Raw genomic sequence first — 16,003 nt, 5'->3', positions numbered from 1 at the left:
ACTTGATACGTTATCTGGCTAGCACATTGATAGACCATTGATATACTAAATTATACATTGTGTTCATGTGACGTCACTTCGATCGTTGTCGCCGTTTCCCGTCATGCCCGGTACCTCTATGGGTAACTATAGCAGTTAGCGTGCTGAGCGCTGCTTGTCGAGGGCTCGTCATCTGTGGCTGTACACGATGTTGAAAGGGAAGCAGTGCGGCTTTTTTTTTTTTTGTACTTAGCGAGCTCATCAGATCAAGAAGGCCTCGCTTGTTCACTCGATACAAGACCGGAAATTCAACATATGTGACACGTCGACCTATACCAGATTTTCATCAACAGCGATGCCACCACGTTCTCCGGCTGCCCGCCACGACCTTCTACAGCACATTATCTCGCTTTTATTACAAAATGAGCTGCCTAAGAACAAATAAAAGCCCAAAGTCCCTCGAGCAACAATTTTAAGAGTAGACGAGCGAAGTGAAGTGGCCCCCGTGGAAATTATATTGCTGTGACCCACACCACCAATGTAGCTCATGCAGCGCAGCTCCCCGATTGTTTAAAACAGCTTAGGCTCGTCGATCGCAATTAGTGGAAACAGATGAGGGGAAAAATGTGCGACTTCACGCCGTGCGTAATGTCAGCCACTTTTTTTTCGCGCATTTTTTTACTCTTTTTGACTTTGTATTTCACTTTTGTTGTTGTGCGCTAATGTACAGTATAGTGTCCCTGAAAAAGATAGAGACTGTTTTAGAGAATCAATTGACCAAAGTTTCAAAAAAAAACCTGACCCCTCAACTTGAACCGATCCGAATGCTAACCAACTGAGTACTTATTCGTGCTATACTTCAAACCACCAGAAAACGAAGAATGTTTCACATCCGTTTTCACAGTCTGTTTCAATCCAATATTCGAATCCCCGCGATCATCATGATGATCTTACCTCCCTGACTCGCTGATTGTGCACGAAGTGGTCGCGGACAAGTTTGTATATATACAGTAATCACAACAAGCTATTTATGCTTGGATATAGTACTTACCGTAATAAAGTTACGTCTGAAGACGCAAATGTCATCGAGATTTTTCAAGTCATTTTTGATAATGCAAAGAGAACATACCAACGCTCTGCTCCCTCTTCATGGGCTGCTAAATTACATTACCTCGTAAGCAGCTGATAATTGTTCAAACTTGCAGAGTGAGGCAGAACTTAAGAGCTGCAAGTGCGAGAAAACAACACGTCAGCGGTTGGCGACGGATTCAGTAAGTACCCTGGCATGTCGATGGCACAATCCGGAAGTGACAAAGGGGCACTGTGTGACGCAGGTGCACACTATGCTTAAGTGTTATGTAAAAAAGCCAAAACTTTACTGCACGTTAACGTTTGAAGTAATCATGGGACCATTGTCCGCTGTCCTTGAGGACATCTTCATGTGCGTGGCTCGTCTGAACGCTGCAATCAATCTACCACCTTTACACGCGGTTATGCGCAGGGCACTGCTTAAAGGGGCAGCGATTTTGACTGCAAAGCAAAATATAGCCGACTCTCACGCCACGGTCGATGTGATAATGGTCGAGCAACCAGGCTGCCATCACGGTAATCGCCTGGCACAAGGTCGATAATTGTGCCAAGCGATGCTTTGCGTTAGTTTGCCTTGATGTGTGCGCATCCTTTGCGTCCTTTCTACGTAACTCGGTCGGCTTCAATCACGCTTACCATTATCCTCGAGAATGGCAGTGACTCCTCCGAGATGAGCGGTGGAGACATGGCGTGCGACGGTGGCTGGTGAAACTCGTACGAACCACTCATGACTGGCCCTCGCTTTTCTAATTTCACAACGACGCGGAATTGGTCGTTAATTAGGACAGCGTAACGAGAGATGGGACGTTCGTTAGCACAGCCATCCCTTTGTTCATAGCATGTCGTCGTTACGAAAATCCTTTTTGAGTGCAAACCAGACAGACATCAGAACTTCAGGTGGTGGAGCAGCTCTCTAATAGTTTTTGAAACGACCTACTTGTACACAGCAGGGGAACTCAGCAGAAGTCACAGGTGGCCCGATCGTATCATAGCCAATCACGCGAAATTACACGAAGGACGGTATGAGCTATAGAAAGCTGAACCTTTCCACTAGCAAGCAAGCTACAAGAAAAATGTTCAAATTATTCGTGCTAGTTTTACGAAAAGAACTTTCTTTTCCAGCGAAACCTGCAATTACATAGATGGGTAAACTGCGCAACAGCCAACGTATACTCTATGCACACAAAGACGCCGATGAACCAACGACCGTCTGCCCCCTGGCGTTTGGTGGTGGCCGAAAACGGAAACGCGACGCCGCAGCCTTCGTTCAGCCATGCGTGGTGCGTTGCAATTGTATGCGTTTACGGCCCAGTTGGGAAAGGAGGGCGTGTTCTGAAACCGTGAACGCGCGTTCTGCACTGCCGACCACCGTTACGTGTACACACCACTCAGCCAGATACCGTCAGATCACAGCCACGAACGTAGCATGATGCGACGTTTGTCACGTGGTATCCGGTGTTCTCAGTATGCGCAATTACAAGCCCGACGCGGCAGATTGTTTTCGGTCTGATGATCACACCACCCATCACATTTGACGAATCCTTTGTTACCTATATCAGGTTCCGCGTACGGAAATCAATTCGTATTTTTTTTGTTTAGCGCCCATTTTATTTTGTTTCAAAGCGCATTCACGGTTTGATAGTAAGATTCTTCGTGGAAACGCGAATTCAGGACCAGCACTTACAATATACCTGGCACTGTATGTCGCGGACGCAACGCGTCAACCTGAGGGAAACTTCTGGACGCCTAAACCACCACAGGAAGAAAGACACACAGAGAAAAAGCGTCGACTTGGAACTGATTGATTTGCAGGAGAAACGCAGGAAATATATAGCCACACCACACATGCGCAAAGCACACTTCTTCACCTAGTCACACCACCACAAATAACAAGCGCCATATATTTCCTGCGTTTCTCCTGCCAAGAAATCATTTGCGAGTTGACGCTCTTTCTTTCTGTGTCTTTCTTCCTGTGGTGGTTTAGGCATCCAACCAGCCCAGCAACAAGTACTTCTAAGCTACACGTCAAGTTCCTTTGTCCGACATAGTTTTACAATTCTCCGAAGAAATTTAGACGTCCGCACCACATCTGTCATATTGCTGACGTTTTCTTCGTGTTATTGGGAAAGTGCTGCCATATCATTTCCCTTCCTGCTGTTTTCCAATCATAAGTTTGTACCAAAAAAAACTGCCTTCCTGGACACCTGACGCGACGTCCAGCTCCAGCTCGACGTCTTCTCAAGTGTCCTTAAATGAGCTGAAAGGCACGACCTCACTGTTCTGACATCAGACTAGTCAACGGATGGGTATACGCCTACCTAGTAGGCCCGTCGCCTGGCCTTTCTGAACTCAAAAAAAGTTGTCTGTCTGTCCGTCTGTCCGTGCGTACGTTCGTTCATTCGTCTGTCCGTCTGTTACGCCAAGCATAGGTAACCCACGCCACCAAGGTTACGTTATAGCCGATGTGGAGCCAGTACTCGGGACGGTGTCGCAAAAAAGTGCATATTGGGACACATAAACAAAGCAGCAACTAGCGCTCATCAAGTTTTCGTCAGGTCTTGTACAGGGAGATTTTACTGCTGCGTGGGGAACCGGAAGTGAGCGCCCAGGGCGAAATGAGAAAAGAACTTAATAGACTCGTTTTAGAGACGAAGAACATGTTTTATAATGTCACACTGCGTAAATTTCTTGTGGATGCACCTGCTAAGTTCTGGCGATATGTTAACCCACAATCTCAACCTTATTCTTCTGATAACCAGAAGATTACGAAGGAAAACTCATAACCTTTGAACACAATTGTTTTTCTCGGTATTTGCACAGGACGATACAAAAGTGCCCGTCGTGCCTACTTCCGCTGACTACCCCTCTGCTGACGGTATTTTGAATTAAGAGGAATGCGTCCTAAACCTTTTATTTCGTATTAACATTAAGAAAAGTACTGTTACAGATCCAAAAGTGCTGTTACAGATACCAAATAATTTTTTACACCGGTGTGCTGAGTGGCCAGCTAAATATTTTACAATCGTATTTCAGTCGTCCATTACTCCTACAGACTTTCCTAAGGCTTGGAAGCAAGCAAAAATTATACCCATTCACAAGGGTGGTATCTCGACCGACCTGGGTAATTGCAGGCCTATTTTCTTCTTGAGTGCCTGTTCCAGGCTGTTGGAGCACATTGTTAGTAAACACCTCTTTGATTATATCGAAATACATCATTTATCATCTCCAACTCAGCATGAATTCCACAAGGGTCCGTCTATCATTGCACAACTTGTAGAACTTGTGCACGATATCTCTGTAACAATCGATAGCTGTGGACACATAGATTTCATCTTTTTAGATTTTTCCGAAGCATTTGATAAAGTATCTCACCCAAATTGTTGTTCAAAAATTAACCCCTACTTTGGAAATTCCAACATAACTCGCTGGTTCGAATTTTATTTTCACTCTAAAAACAATACGTCAAAATAGGTGGCTACAAGTAAAGTCCACTGCCGGTAGTTTCAGGGGTACCACATGGCAATGTACTAGGGCCTCTGCTGTTCTTAATATTTATTAATGATATCACAGAGAGTACAAGTCTTCCCCTTCGTCCATTCGCGAATGATTGTATATTATATAATAGAATAGCATCAAGGAAATAATAAATGAACTTATAGGCCAGATTACGAAATATTTACGAGTGGTGTGCCATTCGCAGGTGACCCTGAATCGAGAAAAATCCGTCTCCATGACTATTACAAGGAAACGAAGAGTTCATTTCTACGCGTACACAATTAATGGCACTGCATAAAGAATGTGAAGCAACAAAAGATTCTAGGAGTGATTTTCACTGATGATCTTAGGTGGAACACCCACGTAGATATGGTATTTAAAAAGCCAGTAGAGCTCTATGGAGTCTGACACGCAGCTTGTGTAGTGGTACTCCTCAAATTAAAAACTTAGCATATACTACTCTAATACGACCCATTATAGAATATGCTAAAATATTGTGGACTCTCGCATGGCAATAAATTGACGAAAATTGGTTCAAGACCGACGCCTTGCAGCTAGATTTGTTTTTAAGAAATATTGTCGTTGCTACTCCTCTACGAAACTGTGCCGAAATGCAAATCTTTCTGCCTTAGAAACAAGAACCGTAGTGGAACGATTAAAATTCATTTTCCTGATTCTCCATAGTAAGCCTAAGATTAATGGTCCCAACCTTTTGAAATTATCACCGAATCTACGTTTCAGGCACCGGCACAGTATGTTTATTGAAGCTCCAGTGACGCGAGTCGACTCCTTTAAGTATATCTATTTTCCTCGAGTAATTAAATAATGTAACATGCTTCCTGATTCACTGGTTTCCCCTCTTTCCCTTACTGCACTCTTAAACGGGCTCCATACCCTTGCCTATACAGGTCATTGAGCGTTTTTGAACACTAATCATTAAAGTCACACTGTGTACGAGCCGAGTGCATTTGTGATTTTCTTTTTGTCTTCTTTTCTGTTCTTATTTTGTCTCTGTAGTGAGCAGCACCCTTCATTGTGTTCACGTGGCTGTTTCGCATTGAATTGTATTGTTCATCAATTCTTGTAGTGACTCTTGTAGGGTAAACAGTATCAATAAACAAATAAACAAACAGAAACCATTTCAGGGCAACCTGTCATTATGTGATTGCTTGAGTCAGCGCGAAAATCCGTGCTTGCGGTACGCATCTGTCTAGGTGAAATTCGCTTGCACTCTCTCCGCGACAGGCAGGTACACATGCACACACACTGAATGCAGAATCGCAGCATATATGCGGTGGAACTACCCTGGTGATATTGCCCCCGTGAACAGCACTGGTGCCAAGTAGGACAAAATATGCCTATCAGACCACAAGGCCTCGGACAGAAGACGCGTGCGAGAAGTCTTCTCAATTGGGGAATGGCTCTTACGCTGACTATTTGCCCAAAGAACACATTCAGGTTGGCGCGTACAGTACACAAAAGAGTCGACGGCAAGCGCACCAGAGGCAGTCCAGATTGGGCGACGAATAAGCTGTGTCAAAGACAGACGTAAACGCATCCATGGGTCAAGGAGTGTGAAGCCCGCATAATTGGACAAGCTGGTAGGACATAATTGAATATAACCAGGATTACCAATATAGAAAAGAAACTGTGCCGAATGGAAAAGTGTGAGCAAAGGTTGGAGAAAAATGGATGAAGCTTGCAGCAGCACGAACAAATTATTGAGCTAGCTGGAAAGGTAGACGACCTTGAGAATAGAAGTCATCGCAATAACGTTGTAGTTTATGAAGGAAAGCGAGATCAAGGAGAGGATTTGAAAGAACTTGAGCGGAAACTTAATGAAAAAATGTTCAGAAAAATTTTAAGTGTTGAAATAAACTCCATAGAGCATATACGACTAATAAGACCAAAACACAAACAGCTACATCATCCTATCGATTTGAGATTTTTCAACCACAGGCACAAAACTAAGGTTATGTCGGCCTGCTTCAAGTTAAACAGTATACAGATATATCCATATCGAAATATTTTCCAAAAGTGTTAAGGACCTTTCATGAAAGTTATGGCGCTTTGCCGCTGAGGAAAGAAGCAATGGTTCTAAGGTTTTTCTTCGTTTTGATAAACTCACTGTTGATGGCAAGCTGTACGCATGGAATGCAATGCGCAATTGCAGAGCTGCGTTGTCCGCTGCGCCTTCACAACGCGAACACTCCTCTTATAGTTACACACGTATGAACACACGCAAACACGACAAAAAATGACGAGAATCCGTCAACAGGCTCCGGCTTGTTTCGCTAAATGCACGCCGTGTACTGAATCAGATACAGAGCCTTGAAGATACGACTTTCACTTATCAACCGCGTGTCGTAGTGATCACTGAAACCTGGCTGCATCACATGTTCAAAATTGAGAAATAGTGCCTCCTTCGTACATGCTCATAAGTAGAGACAGATGGTCAAGGATGGCGGAGTTCCAGTCGCAGTAAAATATACCATTAAGTTCACTCGTTTATTTGACATCAGTGATCACGAAAGCATATGGTGAGGGTTGAAGTTTCTTGGTAAAACTATATTATTGGGAACTGTCTATCGTTCTCCGAACGTCCCTCCGGCATACTCGGATGCATTATATGATTATTTGATGCAAAATACGAATTCACGCTCCAACAGTCTTGTAACAGTTGACTTTAACCTTCCCGAAATTACTTGATGCACCCTTTCTCATGGCGACACAGATGTCAAAAGTGCTGAATCCTCGCTACAAATGGCAGCAATGTTTTCCTTAACCCAGTTGGTTTTTGATGCCACAAGAATTTTCAGTTCTTTACTTGATCGCGTTTTTGCAAGTGGCTCGCTTCCAAATCGCTCCGTCAGTGTTAGGGATGGAATATCTTATCATCAGTTAATATGTTGGAGTTTCCGATTACTGGTGTACAATCCTATGTTAAACCTTCTGGCACATTGTTGAAAGACTATACGCATGCAGATGATGAGGAAATCATTGGTCACATGGAATCCTTATTTCCTTCCTTTATCGACTTCAATGATGTTAAGAAGCTATGGTCAAAGTTTGAAAATATTGTCATTCATTCTGAACACACGTGCGTTTAAAAAAAAGCGTGTAAACAGAGTGTACCAGTGAATGGATCGTAATCTTATACATATGCTCGCTTCATGCACCTTGATTTCTTTTATGTCTCAGCAACCAAAAAAAGTCTGCCAATATATATCTAAAAATAAAAGTAGCGTCACAGAGATCAGAACGTCTGGCATAGGCATTGACGCTCTTTTTATTATTTCAAATGAATTCAATGCGTAATTTCGGTCTGTTCTTACTTTGAAAGCATTGCATGCACACTTACAACCTTATACGCTTCGTAATTCGATGTCCGAAGTAAATATAAGCAAGAATGACTTGTTTATATAATGTCTTGCGTAATTTAGATATTAGAAATCACCAGGACCGGACAATACATTGAATATTTTTCTCAACAAGTATGCTGTCTGTGTAGCGGAGTACTTATATATAATTTACAAAAGAGTCGTTAGAATCCTATGTGATACCTGATGACTGGCGCTCTGCCAGAATAGTTACGATACAAACGCCTAAGTCTCATTTAGAATTACACAAATATAGACCAGTTTTTTTGACATCCACAGCTTGTAAACTGCTAGAACATATTTTATTTCAAGTGATTATGACACATCTGGAGAATAATAATTTAATTCATGCCAACCAACATGACATCAGGGATGGTTTATCCACTATAACACACATGGCTGAGATAAAGGATGATTTTTCAAGTGTAGTAACTATGAGGGGTTACATTGATTGATGCAGTTTTTTTGTACTTCACCAAAGCATTTTGTTCGGCATGCTGATTAAGAAACCAAACTGCATTCTATGGACATATTATATATATATATATATATATATATATATATATATATATATATATATATATATATATATTGCTACGAGTGAGTTCACGTAAAACAGTTGTTATTATTCAAGAAGTGTTGGCCGCAACAAGCTGATAGAGGCAGGAAGCTGGCAAACACGAGCCACACAGACGTCAACGTCTTCTTTCACGCTGGCACACAGCTGGCGCCAGTATGCTCCGGTACAATATATATATATATATATATATATATATATATATATATATATATATATATATATATATATATATATATATATATATATATATATATATATATATATACACATACGCATTGGTAGTTAGTACGCGTTGAGCGTTGATTCCACGACGCGTTTATTAAGAAAACGAAAACACAGGTCAAGCGCTCAGCGATTCGAATCGGAGCTATCACGAGCACGAACCACGGTCCTCTTCCTCGTTTTTTGCAGGCACTGCTAATTGCACCCTATCCATTCTACAAATCACTGCCCCGCGGAAAAGGAGCCATCCTGGCAACCTAAAGCGCAGGTACGACTGGTGGGTCATAGTGCGGCTTCAGTCGCTCGACGTGAACAGTCTCGAGGCCGCGACGGCGGCGGTATGTGGATGACTGTACGGGCTCGACAATATAGTTTACCGGGGATGCTTGACGCAGGATGCGGAAGGGGCCTTCATGCTTAGGCAGCAGCTTTGAAGAAAGGCCCGGAGCTGAGGAGGCAACGCGAAGCCACACCAATGTTCCAGGCGAATATGATTGGGGATGCAGGTTGGCGTCATGGCGGTCCTTTTGGTGTGCTTGGTCTTGAGTAGTTAACGAACGTGCTAGCTGCCTGCATTCTTCCGCATAGGTGGCGACTTCTGAGAGAGTTGCAGACTCTGAAGTATCCGGGCGATACAACAGAATGGTATACATAAATGAGGAGGGTTCACGGCCATATAGAAGAACAAATGGAGAAAATCCAGTCGTGGACTGAGTGGCGCTGTTGTACGCATAGGTCACAAATGGTAGTATGAGGTCCCAGTTGGTGTGGTCAGCAGATACATACATGGACATCATGTCGCCTAATGTGCGATTGAAGCGTTCAGTCAAGCCATTGGTTTGGGGAAGGCACTGGTCGTTCGATAAACAACATTGCATTCATGACTTCTTTGCGCAAACACGTACACGAACACAAGGAAAAGAGGCAAACAACACGGGCGCAACTCACAACTGGTTTATTTTGAACAACGAGCCATTAAACTGTGTTCAAGTGAGACTCCAGTTTCCACAGCTAGACTCTTCAGGCGAACTGAGAAGGGCTGCCTCATCGAAGGCCTGTTTTGAAACAGAATTGAGCTCGACAAGTCATTAATAGTAGAGTATGAGGGGTGCTTCTTGTCTGCTTTCACCTTAAGGAAATAAACAAAGGACATGTAAGTTTTCTGCAGATGAAGCGACCACTCATTAGACTTAACATAAAGGCTTTCTACGGGGCTGGTGCGAAAAGCACCCGTAGAAAGGCGGATGCCCAAATGATGCACGGGGTCCAGCATCTTCAAAGCACTTTGAGTCGCAGACTGATAAACAACCGCCCCATAATCTAAGCGGGTGCGAATGAGGCTTCTATATAGGTTCATGAGACATTGCCTGTCACTACCCCACCTAGTACGTGACAACACTTTTAAAGCATTCATGGCTTTTAAACATTTTGTTTTTAGGTACTTGATGTGCGGTACAAAGGTCAACTTGTCCAAGATTAATCCTAAGAATTTATGCTCCGTATTAACAGACAGACGTTGACCGTTCAATTCAATGTCGGGTTCTGAGTGCATGCCTCTCTTTCGGGAGAACAAGACACACGTGCTTTTTTGTGGGTTCAGTCGGAATCAATTTTCCTCTGCCCATTTGGAGACCTTGTTTAAACCTAACTGAACCTGCCGCTCACACATTGTCAGATTGCAAGATCTAAAGCCAAGCTGGACGTCATCGACATATGTACAATAAAACATATTGCGAGGGATGGACAAGCGCAATGAATTCATTTTGATGAGAAAAAGTGTGCAGCTAAGTACACCACCTTTTGGCACGCCTGTTTCCTGGACAAAGGTTTGGGAAAGAACGCTGCCCACTCGGACACCGAATGTCCAGTTTGACAGGTAGCTTTCGATTATGTGAAACATTCTTCCGCGCACGCCAAGGTTGGATAGGTCTCTTAGAATTCCAAAACGCCATGTTGTATCATAAGCCTTTTCGATATCGAGGAACACGGAGAGAAAATATTGTTTATGGACGAAGGCGTCTCTGATCTGTGCCTCGATACGAACAAGGTGGTCTGTCGTGGATCTACTCTCTCGAAACCCGCACTGAAATGGGTCGAGCAAATTGTTTGTTTCAAGAAAGTGTACAAGTCGGCAGTTTATCATTTTTTCGAAGACTTTGCAGAAGCAGCTTGTAAGTGCAATAGGCCTATAACTCGAAGCTAAAGAAGGGTCCTTGCCCTCTTTCAAAATGGGAATAATGATAGCCTCTTTCCAGGAGGTAGGGATAGTGCCAGAAAACCAAATAGCATTGTACAAATAAAGTAAGGTTTTTCGCGTTTCGATTGGTAGGTTTTCTAACATTTCATACACCACACGGTCAGAACCTGGGGCAGAAGTACTGCAGGAGTTTAGAGATGTTCGGAGCTCAGCTAGGCTGAAAGCTTGCTTATATGCCTCGTTTCTAGTGCAGTTGTGTTCGAGTTTCTGCTTTTCTATTCTTGTTTTGTATTTTTGGAAAGTGTCAGTATAGTGGGACGAGCTGGACACCCGTTTGAAGTGTGCACCGAGGAAGTTTGCCTGATCTTCCAAGGTATCACCCTGAGTGTTTACGAGTGGAAGCGTGAGTACTTGTTTTCCTGCTATCCTACCAACCATGTTCCAGACTTCAGCCTCCTGTGTGTATGAATTGATCCCTGACAAAAACTTGTGCCAGCTTTCTCTCCTGGCCTGCCGACGCGTTCTCCTGCCTTGAGACTTTATTTTCTTGAAGGTGTCACGATTTTCGGCTGTCGGTGAGTTCCGAAGCAACCTCCATGCTCTGTTTTGCTGTTTGCGTGTGTTTCGGCATTCAGAATTTCACCATGGGACACGCCGTCTTCCAGGGTGTCCATTTGTTTGTGGGATGCGTTTTGTTGCAGCATCAATCAAAAACGCTGTGAAGTACTCGACAGCAACATCAATGCTTAAAGTACACATGTCACTCCAATCTAGACGAGCGATGGTATAAAACTGTTCTCAGTCGGCTCTGTTTATGAGCCATTTGGGTACACGTGGTGGACACTCAGTTGCTGTAGTTGTGCTCAAAACTACGGGGAAGTGGTCACTTCCGTACAGATTACTGACGACTTTTTACTAGAGTAGAGGCACAAGAGATGGAGCTACTATGCTTAGGTCTATGGAGGAGTAGGTTTTATGAGCGAGATTATAATAGGTTGGTTCTTTTCGATTTAGGAGACACGCGCTCGACGAGAGAAGGAACCCTTCAATCAGTCGACCTCGCGCGTCGCAACGAGAGTCACCCCATAGCCTGCTATGCGCATTAAAGTCTCTAAGGAGAACATAAGGCTCCGAAAGTTTATCAGTTAGAGAGTGTAAATCACGTTTTTGCAGCTGATAGCTAGGAGGAATGTAAATAGTGCAGATTGTGATCAGTTTATCAAAAAGAACTGCTCGAACAGCCACTGCCTCAAGGGATGTTTGGAGTTGTGTGTGCATGCAATTCCTTGATTCACTATGATGGCAATACCTCCGGATGATGTCATAGCATCAACACGGTCCTTTCGGAAAATAACGTATTTACGAAGAAAATTTGTGTGTTTTGAATTAAGGTGTGTTTCTTGTACACACAGCACTTTTGGTGAGTGTTCGTGTAAGAGTTCTTGGATGTCGTCAAGGTTTCTGAGAAGGCCCCTGACGTTCCATTGAATAATTTGAGTGTTCATGGTGAATGTACAATAGTGCTGTGTGTACGAAAAGCGAGTGGCTGTTTAGACAGGGAGTTTGAGTTCACTTAACAGGGCCGTCACCAGGCCCTGTTATCTGCTTTTTGTTTTCTTGGCGCGCTCCAAGGAGCCACGCCACTCTTTCGGCACCAAGGGTACCGACGTATCCATTGCCTCCTCGGAGGCACTGGATGCCCGCACGTGCGGGCTGTTAGTTCGAATTTCGGACCTCGCCTGGTGAGGTGAGGCCTTGAGACCGGGGGACTCTGGAGTCTCCGGTCTCTGTTTGGGAGTAGGCGGTGTAGCCTGGGCTACAGCCGCCTTGGGGGCAGGTGCCACAACCACCGGCTTGGTATGCGCGGGCCGAAGGAGTGGCGAGGGCTGGTGCGGCGGTGCCCCCTGACGCGCCGCATCAGCGTATGTAGGTCCATAGAATGGAGTGACTCTTCACCGTGCTTCCTTAAATGTAATGTTCTCCTTCACCTTCAACGTAATTATTTCTTTTTCTTTTTTCCAGTATGTGCAGGAGCGTGAATATGCGGCATGGTTTCCTTCGCAGTTTACACAGTGTGGCGGTTGTTTGCAGTTCTCAGACACGTGGCCTAGGACTCCACATTGTGCACAAGTCTGGCGACCACGACAGGTTTTAGAACCATGGCCATACCTCTGGCATTGGAAGCAACGACGAGGGTTTGGTATATACGGCCTGATAGATGTCTTCGTGTACCCTGTTTGAATGGAATCTGGTAGTTTACTGGATGCAAACGTGAGTATTAAATGTTTCGTCGGTATTTCCGTATTATCTCTTCTGGTGATAATTCTCTGTACATTATTGTCATTTTGGCTCTTCCACCCTTCCAAAAGTTCAGTTTCGGTCAGGTCAAGTAAGTCTGCATCAGATACCACTCCGCGAGTGATGTTCATAGATCTGTGTGGTGTTACGGCTATTGGTACGTCACCAAACGTTGGGAGGCTGTCTAGCTTTACAAATTGTGCTTTGTCCCGAATTTCGAGAAGAAGGTCTCCGCTAGCCATTTTGGTTACTTTGTATCCAGCCCCGAGAGTTTCAGTAAGACACCTGGCAACTACGAAAGGAGATACGGTCCTGGCTTCCTTTCCGGTTTTTTTACAGTGAATGACGTGGAAGTGGGGAAAAGTTTCTATTGGCTGGTTGAAGAAATTTATGTCTTCTGTGCGTACCCGCTTTAGGCCGGTACGATCAGAAAGTAGAGTGAATGCTCCATGCATGCCGGTCTTATTTTTGTTCAGCAGCATTGGCCGCCACCCAACACGGAGACCAACAAGGGGACGCTGCAAGTTTGCAAGTGCTGAAAGCTTGCAGACGTCAGCCGTACAACACTGCCATAACCCAATGCACCTAGACCAAGGTAGGCTATTTGCACAGGGTTAACCCTTCCCTATCGGAAAAATTGCCATGGTGGATACTGGAAAACATGGTGGGCGTAGTGGAAATAATAGTGGGCATGGTGGAAATTATGATGGATATGGTGGGACGTAGTGGAAAATATGGTGGATATGTCGGGACATACTGGGTGGTATGGTGTACAGATGGTGGGCAAAGTGGAAATGATGGTGGAAAGCAGAGGCTAGTTAGTGGGCAATAATGGGACACTCTGCCCACCATTGCGATAATGCTGGGAAGTCCTAAGCATATGGTAGGTGGTGCTTATTATGGTGGGCTACATGGTGTACCAAGCTCAGAAATTCTTCCCACCATTGCGGTAATGCTGGGAAGCACTAAGCAGGTGATGGGTGCTGCTTGTTATGGTGGGCAACATGGTGTACCAAGCTGAGAAGCTCTGCCCACCATCGTGATAATGCTGGGAAGCAGTGAGCAGATGATGGGTGGGCTTATAATGGCAGGCAATTTATATAGTGTACCAAGCTGGGATCTGTACACTACATGTTCTACCACCATGATTTCCACCAAAGGTTAGGCCTACTGACCGAGCCCGTACAATTGTGTTATCCGTGCTTCCTGGTTTCAGAATACACGATTTCGACGATTAAGTATGAAAATACAGAGCAGCCATGGCATCAATCAACCTAAATGAAGCATTTTTCCTTGTGTATGGTGTCCGCTCAAGAAGCAACAAACATCGATGCGACGCGATTAAAGCACTCCCAGAGAACGTGTCTTCTCACCGACAGCCGCCGGTCGCACTCGCCGGCATTTCTCTAGCTTTTGTACAAAAACTCAGACGTGGCGATTCGTATGCTTGATAAACCAATATGATAGCGTAATGTTTCCGGCACACTGCATTCGTTTTGGCCAAGCCATTATGTAGTTGTTGCTTTAGCGAAAGAGCTACAGCATTGCGCTGGCACGACCGCCCTCTACATTGCGCGAAAAGCATCCCAATACTCAATCAAATAAATTAGGCAGGCGTATCTATGGAATGAGCCTAGAGGCGTGATAAAGCGTGAGCAGATGTCGCCCTTTAGAACGAGCGTGAAACGGATATTAAACTTGTCAGACTCCGCCGGTAAACTGTTGCTGCTCCTCAGTCCACTTTATTTTTTTTCTTGAAGTTGTGAATTGTAAAAAAAATAGCACTAGTACCATTAACACAGTGGCCATCGTTACAGGCCGCAGTTGCTTGTGCTTAATAAATGTGCAATTTTTAGTAGCAGGTGTAGTTCTTGTGTATGTTGTGTACACGACAAACATAACTCAAGTTGAACCGTAAGTTTGTATGCCAACTAAGTGTTTAACGCACAATCAACGTCACGTTGGTATGGCGCTGTCATTCTTTTGTCGGCACTCACGCGCGTCGGACGCAAGAATCATGTGCTCCGTAGGAGCGGCGTTTGCTGCACATACTAGCCGCGGCAACAGGATGACCGAAGACCAAGACGCAGGATATGAGATTATTTTGCCACCGCTGCCCAAGGGACGCGTCGCGCAAAACACCGCGTTTTTACACGGTGATGTGCGCGGCAGACCGTATCGAGTCGAAGATTTCCGAGACGCGCTCGGACCTACAGGACTGCTGCCGGAGGTATTGGCACTGGGGGCCTACCAGATAAATCATGTCTGGGCAGTCACCATGAACAACGCGGATGCTACGAAACGCTTGCTGGACGTGAAGGAGCTGAAAGTCAAGGGTCGACGCTGCATCATCGTAGACCCCCAGGATCAGCAGGTGCGGCTGCGTCTTCGTTGGCTGCTGTACGGCGTCAACGATGAAGACGTGCGAACGGCGTTGGCGGCTTTTGGGAAGGTCGTACAAGTCACAAGAGAGCATTGGCGTGTTCAAGGTGTCAGCGACAAGGGTTCAACCACACGGACTGTGCTACTTAAGCTCAAGAGTGGCGTGAAGGTAGAAGATCTCCCGCATCAAATCAGGGTGGCTGGTGAACTGGCACTTGTGGTTGCACCTGGTCGGCCAATGCAGTGTCTGCGCTGCCATGGTACCGGCCACGTTAGAAGAGAGTGTAAGGTACCCCAATGCTCGCATTGTCGGCGGTTCGGCCACAGCGAAGATGCGTGCATGCACACGTACGCATCGGCTATCGGATCAGCCGAAAGTGA

General features: G+C 44.9%; 1 protein-coding gene across 4 annotated transcripts in view; it reads right to left on the bottom strand.

The window, feature by feature from the left end:
* The window catches only part of LOC119163061 (ninjurin-2), a 150,229-nt gene that overhangs the window by 35,054 nt on the left and 99,172 nt on the right, over nt 1-16,003 (bottom strand). Inside the window, exon 1 of one of the 4 annotated variants that reach the window (XM_075874311.1) lies at nt 1,705-1,967. The exons of the other annotated variants lie outside the window; for them this stretch is intronic. Coding sequence (XP_075730426.1) covers nt 1,705-1,797 — 93 coding nt within the window. The 5' untranslated portion in view covers nt 1,798-1,967. Of the gene's footprint in view, nt 1-1,704; nt 1,968-16,003 lie in introns of those variants that run through there. 4 annotated transcript variants of the gene reach the window in all.

This window comes from Rhipicephalus microplus, chromosome 9 (assembly GCF_043290135.1).
Source record: "Rhipicephalus microplus isolate Deutch F79 chromosome 9, USDA_Rmic, whole genome shotgun sequence".
Classification (NCBI taxonomy): domain Eukaryota; kingdom Metazoa; phylum Arthropoda; class Arachnida; order Ixodida; family Ixodidae; genus Rhipicephalus; species Rhipicephalus microplus.
Note: the sequence above shows the minus strand (reverse complement) of the source record. Positions and strands in the feature narration are given on the sequence as shown.